Source organism: Oncorhynchus mykiss, chromosome 15 (assembly GCF_013265735.2).
Source record: "Oncorhynchus mykiss isolate Arlee chromosome 15, USDA_OmykA_1.1, whole genome shotgun sequence".
Lineage (NCBI taxonomy): Eukaryota > Metazoa > Chordata > Actinopteri > Salmoniformes > Salmonidae > Oncorhynchus > Oncorhynchus mykiss.
The window spans coordinates 47,602,880-47,630,285 of record NC_048579.1 but is presented as its reverse complement, the minus strand read 5'-3'; the positions used below and the strand labels follow the sequence as shown (position 1 = coordinate 47,630,285).

The following is a 27,406-nucleotide window of genomic DNA, read 5'->3' as shown; positions in this document are numbered from 1 at the left end:
TGATGACTTCCACTGCTGCTTGTGGGTTTGCTGAGGACTGTCTCGTCCGATGCGGGACGCACACTCTCTGCCACAGACAGAGCACACACAGGCCTGTCCCGTTGATTCTGGGGCAGGCCTGGTCACATGTCTTTTCTGTCGATGGCATGGCCCGAGCCGTCTAAGCTGGCGGTGTGTGATGTTACGCCTCGATGCTCCTGCAGTTGGTTCTCTGTAGGATCTCTGAGCGAGGAACACGGTCCTGCCAGGAAACCTTTTCCAAAATGCATTGGAGGCATTTTAAGTGTCGGCTGTAGACGGTCCATGTTTCACATCCATAAAAGAGTGTAGATACACACACTGCCTGGTAGACTGCCACTTTGGTGTGTAGGTTCCCGTTTGACCCGATTCTGGGTGTCCTGGTGGATGTTGCAGTCTTCTGAGAGGACGCTTCCAGGATATTTCAAGTGTGCTACGATGACAAGCGGTGAGTCTGAGATAAAGAATGCGGGTGTTTCAGTCAGAGGATCAGATGACCATCGTTTTTGCGACGTTCAACCGACAGCCCCATGCCGCTGTATGCTCTGTATGCCGCTGTATGGCTTGTAAAACCTCCGGGGCCACAGGAGCGCCACCATCGGCGTACCCCGTTCAGATTGGAGCTCTGTGGGGGCTTGGAGCCTCCTGATTGTTGAAGATTCCCGTCCAATCTAAAGTCCAGGGTTTCCTCATTCCCTGTTGTCTTTGGGCGTTTTTGTGACACAGCGAAGGTAGACTGATCCACACACACACACACTCGACATCACACGCACCCTCCCACTCCACGGCTCTAGCACTGCCTTGTGACTCAAAGTGTACTCCTGGAAGGATCCCAGTTATGACATTAGCTGTATGACAAGTCCTCATAAAGTGGATGGATTTTCTTTTCAGAGTTGTCTTTTCTCTTTTGTTTGTAATCTGATGCATCCACCACTGGCCTTAGCCTCCCTCCCGGGTAGTAAAGTTGTCATGTGCTTGTCAGACAGACAGACAGACAGACAGGTAGAGTGGTGTAATAGGATGAAAAGATAATGTTAGTTAATCAGTGTTCAGTCCTAGGGCTGTTTTGGGGTAGTTACTGCAGTGTTTCCTGTGTTGTCAGCTCTGTAAGGCTCTGTAGGCGTCAGATCAGGCCTCAGTCAGTAACCTTATACCCTACCTACTGTGCTGCAAGGCAGACTGAGTGGTAAAACACATAGAAACTTTGCATTTCGTTAACTAACACTCACACTTGACTTTTTCCCCCCTACTACCACTGACTTTGCTGAAAGCTACTTTGAGGGAAATATACTGACCTATGTGATTGTCCCACCTAGCTATTTCAAGATCAATGCACTAACTGCTAAATGACTAGAATATATAAAAATTATGAAGGCCATAACATGGAGTGTTTGCCTGTGCTGACTTTAGAGCTGAAAACAAGTACACAGCGCGAGAGAGTTATTTGGTTCACACACTCAGAGGCGGCGAGAAGAGATGTGTGTACACATCCATTTGTACGTTGGTGTGTGTGTGTCTGTCTGTCTGTCTGCCTGTCTGCCTGTCTGTCTGTCTCTCTGTCTGTCTGTCTGCTTGTCTGTCTGTCTGTCTGCCTGTCTGTCTGCCTGTCTGTCTGCTTGTCTGTCTGCCTGCCTGTCTGCCTGTCTGTCTGCCTGTATGTCTACCTGTCTCTCTGTCTGTCTGTCTGTCTGTCTTCCTGCCTGCCTGTCTGTCTGCCTGTATGTCTGTCTGCCTGTCTGTTTGCCTGTATGTCTACCTGTCTCTCTGTCTGCTTGTCTGTCTGCCTGCCTGTCTGCCTGTCTGTCTGTCTGCCTGTATGTCTACCTGTCTCTCTGTCTGCTTGTCTGCCTGTCTGTCTGCCTGTCTGCCTGTCTGCCTGTCTGTGTTGCTTGTGTTCTCTGACCTTTTCCTCTTTGTTGGTTGCCGTATGGATCAGGTGCGTTGCTATGGCACCAGCTAGGCTATCGTCCCCAGAGACGAGCTAGGAGATGAACGGCAGAATTGTCAACACCCCAGAGAGAGAGAGAGAGAGAGAAAGAGAGAGAGGGAAAGGGGGCCCTGTCTGTGAGCCAAAGTCCACTTTTAGTCAGGGGATCAGAAACTCTGTTGAAGCTGTATAGGGCCTAGGCCTACATTGAAAGCCCCATTCCATACAAAGGGCGACATTATTTCACACAGGAGTTAGTCAAATGTCTACTGTATTTCTTGGAGCTGTATTGGGGAAGTGTGTGTGTGTGTGGTAAATGGTCATTTTATCCCCAGCTCATACGTCAGACTCATATCGGACCCCTATCCTGGACCTCCGAGTATTTAGTGGGATTTCATTGTGTGTGAGTTTAGAGCACAGCTGCTGCAGACCCCCATATACCACATCTGGACCTGCATCAGTTTCTCTCTCTCGCTCTCTCTAGAACATACCAAGCAATATACACAATCTGGTGATACAACAGCTGCATTACCAGCCCTGCATGGCTGAGGACATAGGGGAACACAACGAACGACTGAGTCACACATATCCTCCACTCTGTGTGGTTTTACTAACTACTAGCTTCTGTTGAAGAACGTCTGCTGTGGTATGCTGTCACCACCACTCACATTGGCTAACTCAACAAAGTGGTTCAGAGGTGAAAAACCATCAAAGGCATTTAAAGTGTCAATCTGCATTCGAGATTGGTAACATTTCTCCAGCCCCAACCCTCAGCTATTTACCATATCAGTGACGGGGTGACAGCGTTGTTATTGTTTGAACAGAAGATTGCCCCTTTAAGGTTACTAGACAGGAAAGAGGGATGTCTGAGGTTACCATGGGACCCTAGGGGGCACCCAGGTACAGGTAGGCACCTGCCAGGTCCCGGGGGAGATTGGCACTGAGACAGAGGCGGGTTCTCATTATAAATTGAATACCTGCATAATGTCTATAACCTGCTGCAATACATATATCACCTCTGATTTCACCATACGTGGTCGGCCCCCCTGTCGGCGTGGTTGAATTTTTAAAATGCTTTTATTATTATTAATAGATATATTTTTTTTGGGGGGGGGGATGCAAGATATATCGGTAAGCATATCGGAATCGGACGAAAATAGCTAAAAATGCCAACATCGGCCCAATGCCTAGTTTAACGCTGATGTGCAAGACTGATGTCAAAGCTGACGTGCATACCTGTATAACGTAGGTAAATTACATAATAACGCCACTAACAATATATCACTACACGTGAAACACAGCATTCCTAACCTAGCCCACAATGTCTGCTGTGTGGATCGAGCAGTCAACAAGTCAACAAATGAACAATGAAACAGCACAGCAAATAAGTGAAATAAATAGGTTTTGATTATGTTTTACTGGTAATGGGGACATTCGTAAATGCCAACTATATACATTTTGTGTGTGTGTGTGTGTGAACTATTTAACTCTACTAGAATGCTTAAAATGCCGCTAACAGTTTTAATATCGGTATCTGCCAAAAATGTCATATCAGTACATCCCTAATGTCAATGGCAGACAAATCCCTGGTATGATGCAAAATTACATATTTACTGCCCTAGTTATGTTGGTAACCAGTTTATAATAGCAATAAGGCATCTCGGGGGTTTGTGGTATATGGCCAATATACCACGGTTGATGGCTGTATCCAGGCACTCCGTGTTGTGTAAGAACAACCCTTATCCGTGGTATATTGGCCATATACCACACCTCCTCGGGCTTTATTGCTTAATTATATAACGTCCTGGGTAGGGCTGGGGTGGTCATGACATTTTGTCAGTCGGTGATTCTCAAGCAAAGAACTGCTGGTCTCACAGTAATTGCCACCGTTAATGAACATAAATGCATTTAACATCTCCTGGTTTCCACGCATCGCCTACAAGCCACTGATGCAGAACTTTGCAACATCAATTTTTTTTTTATTCTAATAAATCCATGTAATATAGCCAACACAATCGTAATAAATCTATGATTTATTTTAGACAGGTCTATTGAAAAGCTTATTTCAGAAGAACAGAATAGGATATTCTGAGTTGTCCTTATGTTAGGTCCTGATCTGGCTATGCCATATGGCTGTGGGCTACACTAATTAATTTAGAAGACAAGATTTGATTAGAATTCCGTGGCATTATCTTATAGTATTATGATGCTATGGAACATAGCTGAATATAATTGAAAGGACATTTTCTCCAAATTATTTTAGAGGGAGTGCGCACATGCAGCTATTCTGTGTTGAGCAGTTAACAAAGAAACTGGTCCTTCTTTATACTTCATTTAGAGTGATTTATTCATCTTTAGTTGTGATACAAACGTTGGGCTATAATGTCTTGATTTTTAATACATTCTAAGGCTGCATGATGCTACTCTAATGATGTTTCATGAAAGGCATGAGTTCTGCTTTGTTTCTTGTGCAGGCTGCACGCACTTCATCCGTCTATCATTCACAATTTGTCAAGCACATTATAATATTCTGACCAGGCCTCGAATTTCCCGGTGGCATCCCCCTTGTGTGGCCGTAATGCCCCCTAAACAATATCTATGTTCGCTCATTTATAAAAAACTGAAATATCACATTTACGTAGGTATTCAGACCCTTTACTCAGTACTTTGTTGAAGACCCTTTGACAGCGATTACAGTCTCGAGTCTTCTTGGGTATGATGTTACAAGCTTGTAACACCTGTATTTGGGAAGTTTCTCCCATTCTTCTCTGCAGATCCTCTCAAGCTCTGTCAGGTTGAATGGGGAGCGTCGCTGCACAGCTGTTCTCAGGTCTCTCCAGAGATGTTCGATCGGGTTCCAGGCTCTGGCCGGGCCACTCAAGGACATTGAGACTTCTCCCAAAGCCACTCCTGCGTTGTCTTGGCTATGTGCTTAGGGTCGTTGTCCTGTTGGAAGGTGAACCTTTGCCCCTGTCTGAGGTCCTGAGCACTCTGGAGCAGGTTTTCATCAAGGATCTCTCTGTACTTTTCTCTGTTCATCTTTCCCTCGATCCTGACTTGTCTCCCAGTCCCTGCCGCTGAAAAACATCCCCACAGCATAATGCTGCCACCACCGTGCTTCACCGTAGGGATGGTATTGGCAAGGGGATGAGTTGTGCCAAGTTTCCTCCAGACGTGCCGCTTGGCATTCAGGCCAAAGAGTTCAGTCCTGGTTTCATCAGAACAGAGAATCTTGTTTCTCATGGTCCGAGGGTCCTTTAGCTGCAATTTGGCAAACTCCAAGCGGGCTGTCATGTCACTTTTAATGAGGAGTAGCTTCCGTCTGGCCACTCTACCATAAAGGCCTGCTTGGTGGAGTGCTGCAGAGATAATTGTCCGTCTGGAAGGCTCTCCCATCTCCACAGAGGAACACTGGAGCTCTGTCAGAGAGACCAATGGGTTCCTGGTCACCTCCCTGGCCAAGGCCTTTCTCCCCCGATTGCTCAGTTTGGCCAGGCGGCCATCTCTAGGAAGAGTCTTGGTGGTTCCAAACTTCTTCAATTTAAGAATGATGGAGGCCACTGTGTTCTTGGGGACCTTCAATGCTGCAGACATTTTTTGGTACCCTTCCCCAGATCTGTGCCTCGACACAATCCTGTCTCGGAGCTCTGTGGACAATTCCTTCGACCTCATGGCTTGGTTTTTGCCCTGACATGCACTGTCAACTGTGGGACCTTATAGAGAGGTGTGTGCCTTTCCAAATCATGTCCAATCAATTGAATTTACCCCAGGTGGACTCCAGTCAAGTCGTAGAAACATCTCAAGAATGAAAACCGGATGCACCTCAATTATGTATTTATGTTTCTGTTCTGAAGGTAACTGTAAAGAGGATATCATATTGTACCTGCCCAAACACAGCCCTCCCGGGCCCTCTGGTCATAAACACACACATTCAACTCTTTTTAAATCCACTGCCGCTGAGTGTGTGTTGCTGCCAATGCATACAGAGAGGCCTGGTGTGCCAAGCCAAGTCTAGAGTGGGGTTTCAGTGAGTGACTGTGTGTGTGTGTGCGTCACTATTGATGTGCCGCTCTGCGTGCCAAGGGAGTGGCTTCGCCCCTCGTCTTGTTAATCATACAATGTCACTAGGCTGACACGGAGAGTGGGAGAAGGTCTTCTGCTAAGCATGAGAGTGATTGCGTTGAGACAGTGAGACACTTGCATCCCAAATGGCACACTATTCCCTATGTAGTGCCCTGCACTACTTTTAACCAGAGCTCTACATTGGCTGAAAGTAGTTCTTGAAATAGGGTGCCATTTGGGACACCAGAGCGTGTGAGTGTCTGCTTAGGAGGCCAATACTGTAGACCATTGACACTTTACCCTGAGAACCATTGATCTGGCCTGCCAATGGGGAGCTGGCTACATCCACTACAACATCCACTAGACGTCTATGGTCATTCAGCAGACACTTCACCTACACAGCCAACAAGGTTATGTTCATTATCCATTCAAACTTTCTCTCGTTCACTTACACTCATTCACTTAGCACAGACCTTCCTTGATGTTGAGACATGGAGGAATGACAGGCATCTAACTCTGGCAACTGTTTCTTATCGAATATCGATCTTTTCTCATGGTTATGTGGCAATGCAAGGAAGTCATTATTTCTCTGTGTGTGTGTGTGTGTGTGTGTGTGTGTGTGTGGTTGTGTGGTTGTGTGTGTGAGAATGCGTGCTTGCTTGCGTTCGTGTGTTCATGTGTATATGTGCACATTTGGCAGTAACGGTGTACTTGCTACTACTTTCCCTCTCTCTGCTCTCTGATAAAGAGATTAGAACAGAGAGCCGTGGTGCTTAGCTCTCTATTCCAGCTCTTCTAGTAAATCAAACGAGTAGAGTTCTACTGGTGCGTTCAGGGCATAGCCAGCCAGCTCTTAAATCAGGCCTGGCCAGCCAGAGTTATGACTCTCCACAGGTTGACCCAGTGTGTGTGCAGACCAGGGTATTGCGTGGTACTGAGCTGTACGCGGTACCAAGAGAAGTTGGCTCAACCGCAAGAAACGCCCGCCGCCTGCTACCTCTACTTAAAAGCTCAATGCTTTCACCCTCTTTACTTCCTACCTCGCTCTCTCTCTCCGTCTATCACTGTCTTTACTCTCGCTCTCTCTTTTATACACTTTTATTAGGATCCCTGTTAGCTCGGCGCTAATGGCGACAGCTAGACTTACTAGGTTCCCACACACAATGAAAAAGACATTACAGACAAAATAGTTAGAATTTACCTACATTCTCTGTCTCTGTTCCCTTTCTGTCTCCCTCTATGAGCCAGGGAATATCTAGGAGTTTCAGTTGAGGTCACACTGCAAAGAAAAGTAACCTAAAGTGACTGACGTCCTCAGACCAGGCCTGTGTGAATTACACTTTATTAAGCTTTTGTACTTTGAAAAGCTGCTCTTCATGAATTTGTAGACAGACACAGTTAGGGGTGTGTTGTCTGAGAGCTATCCCTCGATGGCCTGCTCCTGGACCTGCTCCTGCTCCTGGATCTGCTTCTGCTCCTGGACTCTGCTCCTGGCAGAACAGTTGAAACTGGAGCAGCAGCACGGCCAGGTGGACTGCGGACAGCAAGGAGTCATCATGCCAGGTAGTCCTGAGGCATGGTCCTAGGGTTCAGGTCCTCCGAGAGAGAGAAAGAGAGAATTAGAGAGAGCATACTTAAATTCACACAGGACACCGGATAAGACAGGAGAAGTACTCCAGATATAACAAACTGACCCTAACCCCTGACACATAAACTACTGCAGCATAAATACTGGAGGATCTGCTCCTGGATCTGCTCCTTGACTTGCTCCTGCTCCTGGATCTGCTCCTGGATCTGCTCCTGCTCCTGGACTTGCTTCTGGATCTGCTTCTGCTCCTGGACCTGCACCTGGATCTGCTCCTGGACTTGCTCCTGGATCTGCTCCTGGACCTGCACCTGCTTCTGGATCTGCTTCTGCTCCTGGACTTGCTCCTGGATCTGCTCCTGGTTCTGCTCCTGGATTTGCTCCTGCTCCTGGATCTGCTCCTGGATCTGCTCCTGCTCCTGGACCAGCTCCTGGATCCGCTCCTGCTCCTGGACTTGCTCCTGCTCCTGGATCTGCTCCTGGACCTGCTCCTGGATCTGCTCCTGCTCCTGGATCTGCTCCTGGACTTGCTCCTGGATTTGCTCCTGCTCCTGGATCCGCTCCTGCTCCTGGACTTGCTCCTGCTCCTGGATCTGCTCCTGGACCTGCTCCCGGACTTGCTCCTGGATCTGCTCCTGGACCTGCACCTGCTCCTGGATCTGCTTCTGCTCCTGGACCTGCTCCTGCAGCTGCTCCTGGACTTGCTCCTGGATCTGCTTCTCCTGGACCTGCTTCTGCTCCTGGACCTGCTCCTGGACCTGCACCTGGATCTGCTCCTGGACCTGCTCCTGGACCTGCATCTCCTTCAAATCAAATGTATTTATATAGCCCTTCGTGCATCAGCTGATATCTCAAAGTGCTGTACAGAAACCCAGCCTAAAACGACAAACAGCAAGCAATGCAGGTGTAGAAGCACGGTGGCTAGGAAAAACTCCCTAAAAAGGCCAAACCTAGGAAGAAACCTAGAGAGGAACCAGGCTCTGAGTGGTGGCCAGTCTTCTTCTAGCTGTGCCGGGTGGAGATTATAACAGAACATGGCCAAGATGTTCAAATGTTCATAAATGACCAGCATGGTCAAATAATAATAATCACAGGCAGAACAATTGAAACTGGAGCAGCAGCACGGCCAGGTGGACTGGGGACAGCAGGCAGTCATCATGCCAGGTAGTCCTGGGGCATGGTCCTAGGGCTCAGGTCCTCCGAGAGAGAGAAAGAAAGAGAGAATTAGAGAGAGCATACTTAAATTCACACAGGACACCGGATAAGACAGGAGAAGTACTCCAGATATAACAAACTGACCCTAGCCCCCGACACAAACTACTGCAGCATAAATACTGGAGGATCTGCTCCTGGATCTGCTCCTGGATTTGCTCCTGGACCTGCACCTGCTCCTAGACATGCACCTGCTCCTGGATCTGCTCCTGGGTCTGTTCCTGCTCCTGGATCTGCTCCTGCTCCGGGACTTGATCCTGCTCCTGGATCTGCTTCAGCTCCTGGACTTGCTCCTGGATCTGCTTCTGCTCCTGGACCTGCTCCTGGACCTGCACCTGGATCTGCTCCTGCTCCTGGACTTGCTTCTGGACTTGCTCCTGCTCCTGGACTTGCTCCTGCTCCCGGATCTGCTCCTGGACTTGCTCCTGCTCCTGGACTTGCTCCTGCTCCCGGATCTGCTCCTGGACCTGCTCCTGGACCTGCTCCTGGACCTACTCCTGGATCTGCTCCTGGACTTGCTCCTGCTCCTGGACTTGCTCCTGCTCCCGGATCTGCTCCTGGACTTGCTCCTGGATCTGCTCCTGGATCTGCTCCTGGACTTGCTCCTGGATCTGCTCCTGGACCTGCTCCTGGATCTGCTCCTGGACTTTCTCCTGGATCTGCTCCTGGACTTTCTCCTGGATCTGCTCCAGCTCCTGGACCACGTCTGCCTGCCATTCAACAGCCCATCCTCCACAGGAAAGGGATCAAATACCCTCACTGCTAGACACACACTGTCCCTGTTAAACCCTGCGTATGTGTGTGTCTGTGTGTGTGTGTGAGAAAGAGAGGGAAACACCACTCTGTTAGAGAAATACTAGGGAGAGAGTGTAACAAGGTCAGAAGCACACTGTAGTCTTTATGTGGAAAATGTTCAAATGTTTTGAAGGTGGGGTAGTGATAGTGCTGATAGAGGTTTTTGTGTCCTGGTAAATGTGCCACCCTAGTACCGCTCTGACCTAAAATGGAGCTCATCCTCTGTTTCGCTCACACTTTCTCTTGTTTTTCTCTCATTTTTTTTCTCTTTCCACTTCTTTCTATTTTTAACTATCGTCTCTGTTTCTGTATTTCTTCCCTCCCACCGTCTGTCTGCCCACCATAGTGTCCTGTTGCTTTAAAGTTATTCGTCACTGATAAACTGTGTGTGATAAACACTGCCAGCCCCTCAATCTCTTTTTCTTTCTTTCTCTCTCATTCTCCCCCTCTCATTCTCCCCCTCTCATTCTCCCCCTCTCATTCCCCCCTCTCATTCCCTCCTTCTCATTCTCCCCCTCTCATTCCCTCCCTCTTATTATGCCCTTCTCATTCCCTCCCCCTCTTATTCTCCCCCTCTCATTCCCTCCCTCTTATTCTCCCCCTCTCATTCCCTCCCTCTTATTCTCCCACTCGCATTCCCTCCCTCCCTCCCTCTCATTCTCCCCCTCTCATTCCCTCTCATTCCCTCTCATTCTTCCCCTCTCATTCCCTCCCTCCCCCTCATTCCCTCCCTCTCATTCTCCCCCTCTCATTCTCTCCCTCTCTTCTAGCCCGGTCTTTAGGCACCCAGGATTAAAACCTTTCCTATCTTCTGTGAACTCTGTGGTCATCTGCATTGTGATCTGTATATAGTTATTGTAGGGGCAAGTTCTTTACTCTTCATCTGAGTTGTGATCTGTAGTTAGTTATTGTAGGGGCAAGTTCTTTACTCTTCATCTGAGTTGTGATCTGTAGTTAGTTATTGTAGGGGCAAGTTCTTTACTCTTCATCTGAGTTGTGATCTGTAGTTAGTTATTGTAGGGGCAAGTTCTTTACTCTTCATCTGAGTTGTGATCTGTAGTTAGTTATTGTAGGGGCAAGTTCTTTACTCTTCATCTGAGTTGTGATCTGTAGTTAGTTATTGTAGGGGCAAGTTCTTTACTCTTCATCTGAGTTGTGATCTGTATATAGTTATTGTAGGGGCAAGTTCTTTACTCTTCATCTGAGTTGTGATCTGTAGTTAGTTATTGTAGGGGCAAGTTCTTTACTCTTCATCTGAGTTGTGATCTGTAGTTAGTTATTGTAGGGGCAAGTTCTTTACTCTTCATCTGAGTTGTGATCTGTAGTTAGTTATTGTAGGGGCAAGTTCTTTACTCTTCATCTGAGTTGTGATCTGTAGTTAGTTATTGTAGGGGCAAGTTCTTTACTCTTCATCTGAGTTGTGATCTGTAGTTAGTTATTGTAGGGGCAAGTTCTTTACTCTTCATCTGAGTTGTGATCTGTAGTTAGTTATTGTAGGGGCAAGTTCTTTACTCTTCGTCTGAGTTGTGATCTGTAGTTAGTTATTGTAGGGGCAAGTTCTTTACTCTTCATCTGAGTTGTGATCTGTAGTTAGTTATTGTAGGGGCAAGTTCTTTACTCTTCATCTGAGTTGTGATCTGTAGTTAGTTATTGTAGGGGCAAGTTCTTTACTCTTCATCTGAGTTGTGATCTGTAGTTAGTTATTGTAGGGGCAAGTTCTTTACTCTTCATCTGAGTTGTGATCTGTAGTTAGTTATTGTAGGGGCAAGTTCTTTACTCTTCATCTGAGTTGTGATCTGTAGTTAGTTATTGTACGGGTAGATGTCGACTATGGCAGCCCCCCGCACCTCTCTGATTCAGTGGGGTTGGGTTAAATGTGGAAGACACACCTCTCTGATTCAGAGGGGTTGGGTTAAATGTGGAAGACACACCTCTCTGATTCAGAGGGGTTGGGTTAAATGTGGAAGACACACCTCTCTGATTCAGAGGGGTTGGGTTAAATGCGTAAGACACTTTTCAGTTGAAAGCATTCAGTTGTACGACTGACTAGGTATCCCCCTTTTCCTTTACCTCTTTACTGTTTTCCAGGGAGAGAGATAGGTAATCAACTAATCTGTGGTCTCAGGCCAAGCTGTGGAGTAAATACACTGTGAGAAAATACTGGTCTTTTCACACAAGACCACTGCTTGGCTTTTGTTAGAGGAAATAGTTCAGCAAATGAGCTTTTACACAGCGATTAAACCCAAGGAGTTTAATCCGATTTTCTAAACTGATCTTCATTTCTCTCAGATCAACATTCATAGGCCAGAGCCCTTAATCAGGGGAATTGCTCTAATCAGTGTCTGTTATGACCTAGTTAACCTAATAGCTTTTTACTGTTTAAGTTTCATGCAATCTTTAGAATGAAAACTGTTTCCAAACAGTAAAGAATGAGTAAAACATTATTTTTAAAAGAAGGGCAACTTCATTCTTCCATTAATGATGTATGTTGTTTTTACTTCCTGTAATAATCATGTGACCTATGACCTCTGTGTTCCAGCCCAACATTGGTCGTCTGGGGATCCCCCATGGGCCCTCGGGTGAGAAGGTGGCTGTGGTTGCTGTGGACGACTGTGACATCGCCATGGCAGTTCGCTTTGGCAACCAGATCAGCAATTACTCCTGTGCTGCCCAGGGCACCCAGACCGGACAGAAAAAGTGAGTGTCTCTCTCTCTCTCTCTGTCTCCCTCTCTCCCTCCCCCTCTGTCTTCAGGTTCTTTCCACTACCATTAGGTAGACTAATATGTGTTAGGCTAAGGAGTCAGTGTTGTAACTGCAGGACTGATTTCCAGTCACCTTCATTACACCAGATTACCTTGCCTTTTCACTCTCTTAATCTCTCAGGTTTGACATGCTCTCAGTTTTCAGACAAATCTCTCAGACATAGCCTCTTACACAGCCTAACACGGCTCAACGTTTACCATTCTATCTTTCAGACGCTCCCTACAGCAACTAATTGTTTCTGTATCTGAAACCAAGATCCTTTTCAAATTAGGGACGTTAGGCAAGGCAGCGAGCTAGAACACATTTAGGAAAAGGAGAAAAACACATCAAAGGAACGAGGTAATGAGGCTGCATTCTTTTAGAACCGGTCGCTCCAATATGATTGGCTCAGAGCTCTTCCACAGTAAATTATGTGGTTTGACTCTTGAGGTCGACACCCGGGCTTTTAGGTGAAAGTTACCACGCGTGCACGCACACACACCTATCTTTTTTTACCTGTCTGTCGGTCAGACCTCACCCTAGTTGCTTCTCCTGAAGTGAGAGGCAACAGTCGTTCAACACATACTTTGTGGAACATCACACAAGTTCATGTGGCGTTTTTTGGGGCCATATGACGTTGCACTTTTGCCGTATTCAAATTGATCTTTTTTTGTTTTTTATGTTATGCGTTGGTATTGCGTCACAATAATTCACGTTAAACCCCTGGGTCGTTTGATGTTTAGAGGCTTGTGTGTAAGCCTGCGTCTTTGCTGCCTGCTAAGTCTTCTGGGCTGCTGTCGTGTTAGAGGATGAGGAATGAATCAAGCTAGCTCGCTGGGTTACAGTGGCTTTGTCCTTACAGTCAACAAGGCCTGTGACAAATAACCTTTTGCAGGGTAACCATACTACTCACACCACCAGGAGCCTGGAGTAGACCCCTTTGGGAAACGTAAGAACCTTTGAGGAACCCTTTGGTGTCTGTCACAGGCACTGTGTATTGAAATGTTGGTCCTGTCATTGCATTCATTTGAAAGAAAGGGAGTTCAATATAGAGTGTGATTTTCGTTTTCACTTAAGTCCATTACCCATCAGTTGGCACTGTGTTGGTGCATCTTTAGCTCCTAATCCTATGGGGACTGGGGCGCCATTTTGGATCGAAAAGCATTAGATGAACTCTGAGCTACAAGTGCCATTTTGTCTCCGTTCTGACCCAGTTTCCTGTACTCTCCCCTGCAGATCATTGGACCTGACAGGGCCGCTGCTGCTGGGGGGTGTTCCCAACCTGCCCGAGGACTTCCCTGTGAGGAACAGAGACTTTGTGGGCTGCATGAGGAACCTGAGCATCGACAGCCAACCCACCGACATGGCCAGCTTCATCGCTAACAACGGAACCACTGCAGGTAACAACCTTTGTTTGTTCACTCGTTGTTCGGCAAGTGAACAGCCAAACTATTCATTCATTCATTCATAGATACATATAGTTGTGTTCATCTTTACTCAGGTTAACTGTGTTGTTTGTATACTGCTACTGATTGACATCTATTATACCCGTGTAGGTTGTCCTGCCAAGAGGAACTTCTGTACTAAGGATTTGTGTCAGAACAGAGGAGTGTGTGTCAACAAGTGGAACACCTACAGCTGTGACTGTCCTCTGGGCTATGGGGGCAAGAACTGCGAACAAGGTGAGGGTGTGTGTGTAGCTGATGTGAAATGGCTAACTAGTTAGCGGTGCACGCTAGTAGTGTTCAATCAGTGACGTCAATTGCTCCGAGACCTAGAAGCAGTTGTTTCCCTTGCTGTGCAAGGGCCACGGCTTTTGGTTGAGCGATAGGTAATAGTGCTTTGTGGGTGACTGTTGTCAATGTGTTCAGAGGGTCCCTGGTTCGAGCCCAGGTTGGGGCAAGGAGAGGGACGGAAGCTATACTGTTACATGTGTGTGTTTCAAGATGGCATAAGGACCTGCAGCCGTGCATGTTACAGTGAGGGTCCCTCGTATTGAATATCTGGGTCGACATCTGTATGCGCCAGTGTGAACAGGACTTGTTTGTGTTACAGTTTATTGCATAAGGAAGTGAGGAAGGACACTGGAGTTAATGTGGCTTAGCTTCCTGTGAAGGAAGTGTATTTTCAAATAGCGATCAAGCAGGGTGTGAGAGCGTGTGTGTGTGTGAAGGAAGTGTATTTTCAGATAGCGATCGAGCAAGGTGTGAGTGCGTGTGTGTGTGAAGGAAGTGTCTTTTTTAGATAGCGATCAAGCAAGTTGTGAGAGCGTGTGTGTGTGAGAAGGAAGTGTATTTTCAGATAACGATCAAGCAAGGTGTGTGTGTGTGTGTGAAGGAAGTGTATTTTTTAGATAGCGATCAAGCAAGGTGTGAGAGTGTGTGTGTGTGAAGGAAGTGTATTTTCAGATAGCGATCAAGCAAGGCGTGAGTGCGTGTGTGTGTGTGAAGGAAGTGTATCTATGGATAGATATCCAACAGGAATCTGAGTTGACTGGTCATTACTGACTCGTACACGTGCTCTGCAAATCAAATCAAATGTTATTTGTCACATGCGCCAAATACAACAGGTGTATTACAGTGAAATGCTTACTTACAAGAGAGTCAATGTGGAGGTTATATACAGGGGGTACTGGTACAGAGTCAATGTGGAGGCTATATACAAGGGGTACTGGTACAGAGTCAATGTGGAGGTTATATACAGGGGGTTACGGTACAGAGTCAATGTGGAGGTTATATACAGGGGGTACTGGTACAGAGTCAATGTGGAGGCTATATACAGGGGGTACTGGTACAGAGTCAATGTGGAGGTTATATACAGGGGGTACTGGTACAGAGTCAATGTGGAGGCTATATACAGGGGGTTACGGTACAGAGTCAATGTGGAGGCTATATACAGGGGGTTACGGTACAGAGTCAATGTGGAGGTTATATACAGGGGGTACTGGTACAGAGTCAATGTGGAGGTTATATACAGGGGGTTACGGTACAGAGTCAATGTGGAGGTTATATACAGGGGGTACTGGTACAGAGTCAATGTGGAGGTTATATACAGGGGGTTACGGTACAGAGTCAATGTGGAGGTTATATACAGGGGGTACTGGTACAGAGTCAATGTGGAGGTTATATACAGGGGGTTACGGTACAGAGTCAATGTGGAGGTTATATACAGGGGGTACTGGTACAGAGTCAATGTGGAGGCTATATACAGGGGGTACTGGTACAGAGTCAATGTGGAGGCAATATACAGGGGGTACCGGTAAAGAGTTAATGTGGAGGCAATATACAGGGGGTACTGGTAAAGAGTTAATGTGGAGGCTATATACAGGGGGTACCGGTAAAGAGTTAATGTGGAGGCTATATACAGGGGGTACCGGTAAAGAGTTAATGTGGAGGCTATATACAGGGGGTACCGGTAAAGAGTTAATGTGGAGGCTATATACAGGGGGTTACGGTACAGAGTCAATGTGGAGGTTATATACAGGGGGTACTGGTACAGAGTCAATGTGGAGGCTATATACAGGGGGTACTGGTACAGAGTCAATGTGGAGGTTATATACAGGGGGTTACGGTACAGAGTCAATGTGGAGGTTATATACAGGGGGTACTGGTACAGAGTCAATGTGGAGGCAATATACAGGGGGTACTGGTACAGAGTCAATGTGGAGGCAATATACAGGGGGTTACGGTACAGAGTCAATGTGGAGGTTATATACAGGGGGTACTGGTACAGAGTCAATGTGGAGGTTGTATACAGGGGGTTACGGTACAGAGTCAATGTGGAGGTTATATACAGGGGGTTACGGTACAGAGTCAATGTGGAGGCTATATACAGGGGGTTACGGTACAGAGTCAATGTGGAGGCTATATACAGGGGGTTACGGTACAGAGTCAATGTGGAGGTTATATACAGGGGGTACTGGTACAGAGTCAATGTGGAGGCTATATACAGGGGGTACTGGTACAGAGTCAATGTGGAGGCAATATACAGGGGGTACCGGTAAAGAGTTAATGTGGAGGCAATATACAGGGGGTACTGGTACAGAGTCAATGTGGAGGCAATATACAGGGGGTACCGGTAAAGAGTTAATGTGGAGACAATATACAGGGGGTACTGGTAAAGAGTTAATGTGGAGGCTATATACAGGGGGTACCGGTAAAGAGTTAATGTGGAGGCTATATACAGGGGGTACCGGTAAAGAGTTAATGTGGAGGCTATATACAGGGGGTACCGGTAAAGAGTTAATGTGGAGGCTATATACAGGGGGTACCGGTAAAGAGTTAATGTGGAGGCTATATACAGGGGGTTACGGTACAGAGTCAATGTGGAGGTTATATACAGGGGGTACTGGTACAGAGTCAATGTGGAGGCTATATACAGGGGGTACTGGTACAGAGTCAATGTGGAGGTTATATACAGGGGGTTACGGTACAGAGTCAATGTGGAGGTTATATACAGGGGGTACTGGTACAGAGTCAATGTGGAGGCAATATACAGGGGGTACTGGTACAGAGTCAATGTGGAGGCAATATACAGGGGGTTACGGTACAGAGTCAATGTGGAGGTTATATACAGGGGGTACTGGTACAGAGTCAATGTGGAGGTTATATACAGGGGGTTACGGTACAGAGTCAATGTGGAGGTTATATACAGGGGGTTACGGTACAGAGTCAATGTGGAGGCTATATACAGGGGGTTACGGTACAGAGTCAATGTGGAGGCTATATACAGGGGGTTACAGTACAGAGTCAATGTGGAGGTTATATACAGGGGGTACTGGTACAGAGTCAATGTGTCAGGAAGCTTGGTCCCAGTGATGTACTGGGCCGTATGCACTACCTTCTGTAGCACCTTACGGTCAGATGCCGAGCAGTTGCCAAACCAGGCGGTGGCGCAACCAGTCAGGATGCTCTCGATGGTTCAGCTGTAGAGCTATTAGAGGACCTGAGGATCTGCAGCAGCTAGATGTTCATATAATAGTCAAACTAAGAACTTAGCCTGAAGAGCTGTTGTCTATTTCACTAATGAGACAAAGACCAACTCTGACTCATATCATTGCTGGGGATCAAGAGACGGGAACACACACGCGAACACTGTGGTTGCTCCGTTGTTGTTGAGCCAGATTGTTTACATGGAGCAGACCACAGAGCTCCTGTAATGTGTGTATACACTAGCAGTCATAACAGTCCTATATACTCTGGTGCTGATGGATGTGTCAGTGTGTGGTTACACTGTTACAGCTTGCCCTGTTTTGATCCTGACTGTTCTGTTGCTCATATCCCTCACTAGGGATGGATGGATGGGGTGGGGGGGGTGTCTAACAGGCCTAATGATAGCGCTGTATGCTTGTATGACAGTGGTTTACTGGTTTTGTGGTCAGGTCTTGTGTAAGGCCAGGAGAGGGGTTGCTGAAATAGTGTGTGTGTGTGTGTGTTCCGCTGAAAGGGTTAAAGTAAGTGACTCACTCTGTGCCAGTCCTGTCTCGCACACAGCGAGATCTCACGCTAAGTCATCACGGGAAGCTGTAGTGTGCGACTATGTTGTGCGCCTGTGTGTCAGCATTATGTCAATGTCTTTATTTGGGAAACTAACCAAGGCCAAGGCAATAGAACCAGAACACTTGCCAAATATATTGTTATTTTTACCTGAGCGAAATGAATTCTACAATATGACTGTGGGCAATAGTCGTACTGAGTTATGAAACAGTAAGCAGATGGCTTTGATTTAACCTCTAGGGCCTGCTTCCCGAACAATTAGAAAACACACAGACGTGGATATTTGTTTAACTATCTCCACCTAGTCTGGGCTGGATGGCTGGATGAGGTAGCTGTGTAGTGGTGCCAGGCAGCAGATTGAGTATCTATAGTTGGGACACGGAGGGTTTGGCTGCTCCACTACTTGTTGACAAGCTTGTGTCGAAAGTAGAAACCATAGACGTTATATCAAGGTTACAGACAGCACCCATGATAGATATCATATCACTTTTAGAGCGGCAAGGGACACCATAGACATATCAGTGGTACTGTAGAGGCGCAGCAAGGGAAGCAGGACGAGACAGTCGATTTTGTAGTTCACGATTTCCCAGACACATTCTGTGGGGTTGGACATATGTTGCGGTTTAGTTGACCTGTGTGTTTAGGTTAGTGTGACGGTTTCGTGTGAGCTGGTGGCTGGTGGTTTGCCCTCCACTCTCCACTGTCTTATGAACTGTATATTGAAGGAATTCAACTCCAAACTATCTTTGGTGTTGTTGTCTTATGCATCATTGAAATCTTTTGACTCTTTCCAGGCACTGCGAATGAGCGATATATCATGTGGAAAAAAGAGACTGAGAGAGGGCAGCGGTTCAGGAGCTAGTCCCCCAGCATCTTCTGACTGTGTGTTTTTGTCAGGTGTGTGTGTGTGTGTGTGTACTCAGTAGAAATATGTGCCCTGCAGAGAAGAGGGAGATCGAGAGAGCTTAGCGCTTCAGTTGTCTCGTAGGGAAAAACCTAGGCTATGCTGACAGACGTACTGTTATACTGACTGACTGAGTACAACATCTGTTTGGCCGCAGGGCTAGTGGGTGCTCTGGAGTGTGGTGTGTTGCACTGTGGGCATGTTTGTCAAAGAAGGATTAGTGTCCTGTATGAAACAAGGTAATTGACAGTAATTGATGTCTTGTAGCTGAATTAGACACGGACGGGTGGATTAGCTACTCTAATTATTCTCCCTGGAAGAATACACAAATGTAAGAACCAATCTGTATGTCCGACATACTACGCATTAACGATGGGGTGGGAAAATGGATACAGTTGCATATCGAGATATTGTTTTTGGACGATGTTATATCGAATAATTTGACTCCGGGTTATCGACATGTAAAAATACTCATGTTTTTGTTTGTTTGCTAGATAGCGCGAGCTAGCGCTATCCGACTGTACCTGCGCCAAAAACTCCGGTATTTTTCACCCTATAGCTTGTTCTCTTCTTTTCGAATAGCGAGCCGACGTCTTTTCAAGCACTTGTATTTCCTTTGACTGATCAGAACACATTTTCTCATGTCCTCTCATCTCTCTGCAGCAGACGTATAGAGAGCAATAGACTTGGGACATCAAATCGCGGCACAAACCGCAGTATAGAATCACAGCACAATCGTGAGAATCACAATACATATCGCATCGGACACCTAAGTATCATAATGATAATATCTTATCATGAGGACCCTGGCAATTCCCAGCCCTACAAAGCAGGTGATGTGTTTGACACGCGACTTGGCCTTAACAGCAGTGGTTATTACACATATTATGCGTATTCTCATCGGTATTATTCTCCTCCTCTAGTGATGCCGTCTCCGCAGCACTTTGACGGCCAGGCCCTGGTGTCGTGGAGTGACCTCGACGTCACCATCGCTGTGCCCTGGTACATGGGCCTGATGTTCCGGACGAGGCAAGGCACAGGCACGCTGATGCGGGCTACCGCTGGAGACTTCTCTACTGTCAATCTACTGGTGAGTTATTGTACGCACACAATGACGACGACAACAGAGCGAGCAGGTAAGTTGGCTTACATGGTTGATCGAAGTTGAGTGGACTGCCTGTGTGTTGTAATTGTCTCTCTCTCTCTCTCTCTCTCTCTCTCTCCGCCCACCCTCCCCTCAGATAAGTGATCAGTACGTGAGGTTTGAGGTGTTTCTGGGATCCGAGCGGGTAGCGTTGCTGGGCTTCCCTCAAGTCCGGGTGAACGATGGGGAGTGGCACCATGTCCTTGTGGAGCTGCAGAGCGTCAAAGACGGCAAGGACATCAAGTACATGGCCCTGGTGTCACTGGACTACGGGCTATACGAGGTACTGAGCCGAACGCATGCACACCCGAGACACAGACACGAACCCACACATACGTACACGCAGAAAATCTTACACTCTGTGTGTGTCTGCGTGTCTCCAGAGGTCTGTGGAGATTGGTAACGAGCTGCCAGGTCTGAGGCTGAGGGCTCTGTATCTGGGAGGATTACCAGGAGAGGGGAACCACGTCCACGAGGGCTTCACCGGATGCATACAGGTACGTTTTAACAGTAAACCACGCCTGGATGACATTATTCTCCACAACATCAAGTACTGTAGCCCACTGTATGTGTACACCTACCTGTCTCCGGAGTGTGTGTACCTGCGACTCTGGGACTTAATGGAGAGGGTGTGTTCTTTCCCCACAGGGTGTGCGCATGGGTGAGACGTCCACCAACGTGGTCAATGTGAACATGCTCCTGGGCTTTAAGATTCATGTAGAGGACGGCTGTGACCTGGCCGACCCCTGTGACTCCAACATCTGCCCTGAGAACAGCCACTGCAGCGACGACTGGAGCGCGCACACCTGCGTCTGCGACCCAGGTAACACACATACCCACGTACGGACGCACATACACACACACACACACACACACACACACACACACACACACACACACACACACACACACACTGTAGTAGACATACACACACCTGCGTCTGCGATCCAGGTAACACACTCATACCCACGTACGGGCGCACACACACACACACACACACACACACACACACACACACACTGTAGTAGACACACACACACCTGCGTCTGCGATCCAGGTAACACACTCATACCCACATACACACACACACACACACCTGCGTCTGCATCTCGTCTCATACCATTCACTTGCTCTGAAGGATATTCACCATGGGAAGGTTGTTTCGTAGTCTTCAGCTTTAACTCTGAGTTTTGTGTGACTGTGTATTAGTCTGCCATGTTGTTGAAGACCTGCTGACCAGATGTCTCTCTCTCTTCTCTCCGTGACCCGTGTCCTTTCCCAGGGTACTTTGGGAGGGAGTGTGTTGACGCGTGTCACCTCAACCCCTGCGAGCACGTGTCCACCTGCGTCCGCAAGCCTAGCTCCTCCCATGGCTACACCTGCGAGTGTGGACAGAACTACTACGGACAGTACTGCCAAAACAAGTAAGACCTGGCCGCTTTGTGCAACTGCCTGTGTAAGTGTGTGTACGTGTGGGTGTGTGTGTGTGTCCTGGCATGGCATGGCTCCACAGTGCAGGGGGAAACACACATTCACATGCCTCCGATATCAACACAACATCCGATTTGTTTTTATGTTAGCCTAATCAGCCTCTGCTCCCTTACCTTCCTCTCTGTCTTTCACAAAAATGCGCCTCGCTCTTCATCTGCCTGGCAACAGCCTCTACTTTTACTGGCCTTACCTCAAAACAGTCCTTCTCCAGCACCCGGTGTAAGACTGCTGGTAATGAACCCCAGATGTGGCTGTTCCCAGACCTGTGATCTGAGCTCTCTGGGGGATTTTTTTTTCTTCTTCCAAAACTGATCCCAGATCTGCCTTTGATTAGAGCAGGAATCTGGCGTGAGAGTCAGGAGCCTGAGGGTTAGATGAAACCACTGTGTGTTGTTCTAGACATTAACTGGGTCTTGTAACGTGTGTGTGTGTGTGTGTGTGTGTGTGTGTGTGTGTGTGTGTGTGTGTGTGTGTGTGTGTGTGTGGTTTAAATGCAAACGGGGTCGGTAGCGGGTGTGAGTGTGTGTGTGCCATATATATCGGTAAGCCGAGCCTCAGGCTTGGCTATAATAGGTTCTGGCCATAACTGGTACCTGTAGGACTGTAGTTATGTAGCAGTAGCCAGCAACATACTGTACTCCTGACTATTCCCCTGGGTGGTAGATTGGATGTCAATTCTTTACCCACTGACCTTTGACCTCCTGTCTAAGGCAGGATGTGGGAACCCCTCATGCTTCAGTGCTCCTCCATAGGTGTTTGGTCTCCACCTGCACTGCTATTCTGCTACTGACTACCCTGCCCCTATCAGAACCTCCTATCTTACCCCTCCATCAGCTCAGAGACATGAAAGTGTCTCTCTTCCAAGGGATAGAAGGTTTATTCTAGATTTGTGATGCAGTTGAATGCATTTTTGTTGTTAAGCGATATTGTTATAGAGCAGGTATATGTGATGTGAAGGATAAATGCAGTCTCCTTTCTATCGTTCTCAACCCCCCCCCCCCCCCCCCATTTGATTTCCATTCGTTATGTGCTAAACTCGACTAAATGTGTTGTTATTGTGTGACGTGTCAGGGTTGAGAAGCCGTGTCCTCGGGGCTGGTGGGGGAACCCCATGTGTGGCCCCTGCCACTGTGACGTCAGCAAAGGGTTCGACCCTGACTGTAACAAGACCAGTGGAGAGTGTCGCTGCAAGGTAAGAAGATAATCACGGTCACTCTTCTCACAGGCTAATGCAGCGTTTCTCAAATGTGTTGTGGACCCTCCCTATGCCTTTTGAGTTTTCTGTGGCCCTAAGATGAATCTAACTAGCTTTTCTCTTGAAGACCCCCGGTTGTAAACCAATGCAAACCTAGTAGGAATTGACCACAACTCCCAAAATAGATCCCGAATCAACCAAGGCTGTATGTTGTAGGCTTAAGTAAGCTGACCGTAGCGGAAGGTGCTAATTGCTAACTTTCCCCCATCTTCTCCCCTCCCCAGGATAACTACTACCAGCCCAAAGATGAGGACACCTGTTACCCCTGTGAGTGCTTCCCTCTAGGGGCCCACTCCCGTACTTGTGACCCCCACACCGGACAGTGCCCCTGTAAAGCCGGGGTCATCGGACAACAATGTAACCGCTGTGACAACCCCTTCGCTGAGGTCACCGCCACCGGTTGTGAGGGTATGTGGAAGGAAATGGTGCACATGCAAGTGTTTGATACTCCTAAATGCGATCTTGAGAGCCTGTGAGGGCATTCTGTCTCTCCTTTCTTCTGTCCTTCCTTCCTTGATGTGATCATTGTCAGATCAGTTATATAACGCCAAGGACTGGAGGAAGGAAGGATTCCTGGTTCAAGGCCTTCCCTCTTTTAGATCTCGCTCTAGCATCAGTAAAGAACCACGGTCCCCATACCATATCTGTCACCTAAGTGCTTCAACCCAACCTTGTGGCTACTGTATAAAAGGTCTTCAAAGAGTTACAATTATGGTCACTTAGGATATAAGCACTTGGGTGTGTATACAGTACAGCACATAAACAGACTGCATTACTTAGGGAGCCATAACAACACGCATACAGTCTTAACCTGGTTTTGTTTAGGATTAGGCTACTTAATTAATTAAATCATGTGAATCATTTTGTATCGTTGCGTAACCACTCGTGTAGGATTATTGATATAATTGCTGGCCTGTTTGGCTGTTTTGAAAACCTCGGAAGAGTCGTTAGCAGTAGTGTTTCTTGGGCGTGTTAGATATGTGTAATGCAGCCCACGGCAGAAGTTGGTCTAGGATCAGATTACACAAACCTCACTGCCAACCAGAAAACTATAAGGGAATCACAAAACATCTGACCCAGTGTCAGTGGTTAGGGTTTATAGGGGCCACTTCTAACTGTGTGCCATCTGTCCCCTCTCGTCTCTCAGTGGTGTACGAGGGCTGTCCCAAGGCCTTCGACCAAGGGATCTGGTGGCCCAAGACCAAATTTGGCCGTCCTGCAGCCATGAACTGTCCCAAAGGATCTATCGGTGAGTTCCTCTGCACGCTACACAGCTCTTATCATAGCAGGAACAGTCACAATAACTCAGACCAATTCGTACAGATATCAAATGCTTCAAGGTATTTTATTCATAGTAAAGATTTTATGGGTGGAGAATGAAGGTTATGTACTGTGGTGTCCCTTAGTTCAAGGCCTTCTGCTGTTCCTAACACCTTTCTGTGGAAGGAACTCATTCACACAGCACACGGACGAGGCCCTCTCATTGGTCTATCGGGGCCTTTTGAGACTTGTCATTGGCCAATGGTGTTCGTGAAACTCTGTCTCTGGAGGGCAGCAGCCGGAGACAGAGACAAACACCGGGCCTTGTGAAGAAGACTTGACAACGTCTGCTTGGAGACACATTCATAATACCACAGAGCCGTGTGTGTGTGTGTGTGTGTGTGTGTGTGTTTGTGTTTGTGTTTGTGTGTGTGTGTGTGTGTGTGTGTGTGTGTGTGTTTCCTGCTTCACATAGAGCCTTAGCAGTAGAGACAATATGGGCAGGGCCAAGACGTAACATCGCTGACCTGCTCCCATTAAACCACAATAACCTCCCTAGTTACCCCCTTTAGTTACCCTTGTCACCACGGAAACCCTTTGTTGCCCCGCTGGACACTCTTGGGCCGTTTTTATTGGGTGACACGGCTTGGCTCACATCAACCAACGGTCCTGTCAGTTCTAACCGTAAACTCTTTTCTCTGTTGAACGCTTGTTTGGAATGAATGGTAATGAGTTGGCATTTAGATTGTGCTTTCATCTCATTTATTATATCGAGTAACTCCCCATTTCTACCCATGTGTAGCAGCCGCCTGGCGCTAGGAAGAGACGGTTGAATTATTTCTCCCCCCAATATTCCTCTTCTCCTCCTTTTTTGTTTTTGCTTTTCTTACTGTAAGTACCGCGATCACCCAACTCGTTTACTTTCTCACTGTAGGAACTGCTATCCGCCACTGCAACGATGAGAAGGGCTGGCTGCCTCCTGAACTCTTCAACTGTACCACAGTCTCCTTCACCCAGCTCATGAAGATGGTGCGTATGCTCGATCTTATCCATAGTTCACTCACACAGAGACCTGTTCTAGCTACAGATGTGCATGTACACAGCTCTTTCGTAACTTGCAAATCTCCCACTGAAAGATGATACACAATTCAGAGTCACTTACGCAAATCTGAGAGTTCAGTGGTGGAAGTAAGCCTATACAGCGTCCCGGCAAAATACATCGTGGAGGTTACGGCGTACTCGGTAAAAGTATAGGCTAACTACATTGTGGCGGTACGCCCTACCCGGTAAAACTATAGGCTAAATACCACTATTTAACATTACTGAATGTCAGCCACATGGAACATTTGCAAATTGCATTGTGGTTCAATGAGAACACTTACATTTTGCAAAAGTGGAGATGAAAGGTCAAGACGCGCGAGGACAAGGCACAAATTAGTGGCTGAGACCGAGCAGTAAAGATGAGTAGCTGACACCGAGCAGTGCAGACGAGTGGCTGACACCGAGCAGTGCAGACGAGTGGCTGACACCGAGCAGTGCAGACGAGTGGCTGACACCGAGCAGTGCAGACGAGTGGCTGAGACCGAGCAGTAAAGATGAGTAGCTGACACCGAGCAGTGCAGACGAGTGGCTGACACCGAGCAGTGCAGACGAGTGGCTGAGACCGAGCAGTAAAGATGAGTAGCTGACACCGAGCAGTGCAGACGAGTGGCTGACACCGAGCAGTGCAGACGAGTGGCTGAGACCGAGCAGTGCAGACGAGTGGCTGAGACCGAGCAGTGCAGACGAGTGGCTGAGACCGAGCAGTGCAGACGAGTGGCTGAGACCGAGCAGTGCAGACGAGTGGCTGAGACCGAGCAGTAAAGATGAGTAGCTGACACCGAGCAGTGCAGACGAGTGGCTGACACCGAGCAGTGCAGACGAGTGGCTGACACCGAGCAGTGCAGACGAGTGGCTGAGACCGAGCAGTGCAGACGAGTGGCTGACACCTAGCAGTGCAGACGAGTGGCTGACGCCTAGCAGTGCAGATGAGTGGCTGAGGCCGAGCAGTGCAGACGAGTGGCTGAGACCGAGCAGTAAAGACGAGTGGCTGAGACCGAGCAGTAAAGACGAGTGGCTGACACCGAGCAGTAAAGACGAGTGACTGAGACCGAGCAGTAAAGACGAGTGACTGACATCGAGCAGTAAAGACGAGTGGCTGAGACCGAGCAGTGCAGACGAGTGACTGAGACCGAGCAGTAAAGACGAGTGACTGACACCGAGCAGTGCAGACGAGTGACTGAGACCGAGCAGTGCAGACTAGTGGCTGAGGCCGAGCAGTGCAGACAAGTGGCTGAGACCGAGCAGTGCAGACTAGTGGCTGAGACCGAGCAGTGCAGACTAGTGGCTGAGACCGAGCAGTGCAGACAAGTGGCTGAGACCGAGCAGTAAAGATGAGTGGCTGAGACCGAGCAGTGCAGACGAGTGACTGAGACCGAGCAGTGCAGACTAGTGGCTGAGACCGAGCAGTGCAGACGAGTGGCTGAGACCGAGCAGTGCAGACTAGTGGCTGACACCGAGCAGTAAAGATGAGTGGCTGAGACCGAGCAGTGCAGACTAGTGGCTGACACCGAGCAGTAAAGATGAGTGGCTGAGACCGAGCAGTGCAGACGAGTGGCTGAGACCGAGCAGTAAAGACGAGTGGCTGACACCGAGCAGTGCAGATGAGTGGCTGAGAGCGAGCAGTGCAGACGAGTGGCTGAGACCGAGCAGTAAAGATGAGTGGCTGAGACCGAGCAGTAAAGACGAGTGGCTGAGACCGAGCAGTAAAGACGAGTGGCTGAGACCGAGCAGTAAAGATGAGTGGCTGAGACCGAGCAGTGCAGACTAGTGGCTGACACCGAGCAGTGCAGACTAGTGGCTGACACCGAGCAGTGCAGACTAGTGGCTGAGACCGAGCAGTAAAGACGAGTGGCTGAGACCGAGCAGTGCAGACTAGTGGCTGAGACCGAGCAGTAAAGATGAGTGGCTGAGACCGAGCAGTAAAGACGAGTGGCTGAGACCGAGCAGTGCAGACTAGTGGCTGAGACCGAGCAGTAAAGATGAGTGGCTGAGACCGAGCAGTAAAGACTAGTGGCTGAGACCGAGCAGTAAAGACGAGTGGCTGAGACCGAGCAGTAAAGATGAGTGGCTGAGACCGAGCAGTAAAGACGAGTGGCTGAGACCGAGCAGTGCAGACGAGTGGCTGAGACCGAGCAGTAAAGATGAGTGGCTGAGACCGAGCAGTAAAGACGAGTGGCTGAGACCGAGCAGTGCAGACTAGTGGCTGAGACCAAAGTGCCCGTTAATAACAGTGGACATCCATTCAGGCTACACGTGTAGGCCTAATGACAATCCCAGAATGTCATTACAATACATGTAGGTGTTCTGTAACAGATGTCTCTTTCAATTCATCAAATTGCAGGTGCACAGTGCACTGTTCGGGTTTGGATGCTGGAACTATTTTGTGAGAGGAGGAACATGTGTGGGGAGCCTAC

At 48.0% G+C, this 27,406-nt stretch overlaps 1 protein-coding gene across 5 annotated transcripts in view; it reads left to right on the top strand.

Annotated features, from left to right (window-relative positions):
* celsr1a (cadherin EGF LAG seven-pass G-type receptor 1a) overlaps positions 1-27,406 on the top strand; it is a 122,847-nt gene that overhangs the window by 77,235 nt on the left and 18,206 nt on the right. For all 5 annotated transcript variants that reach the window (XM_036944459.1, XM_036944457.1, XM_036944455.1 and 2 more), the window contains 12 exons: positions 12,139-12,296; positions 13,579-13,742; positions 13,899-14,024; positions 19,665-19,831; positions 19,983-20,168; positions 20,269-20,382; positions 20,534-20,708; positions 21,168-21,309; positions 22,448-22,568; positions 22,856-23,039; positions 23,779-23,880; positions 24,826-24,920. In XM_036944459.1, the coding sequence (XP_036800354.1) occupies positions 12,139-12,296; positions 13,579-13,742; positions 13,899-14,024; positions 19,665-19,831; positions 19,983-20,168; positions 20,269-20,382; positions 20,534-20,708; positions 21,168-21,309; positions 22,448-22,568; positions 22,856-23,039; positions 23,779-23,880; positions 24,826-24,920 (1,734 nt within the window). The remainder of the gene's footprint in view (positions 1-12,138; positions 12,297-13,578; positions 13,743-13,898; positions 14,025-19,664; positions 19,832-19,982; positions 20,169-20,268; positions 20,383-20,533; positions 20,709-21,167; positions 21,310-22,447; positions 22,569-22,855; positions 23,040-23,778; positions 23,881-24,825; positions 24,921-27,406) is intronic.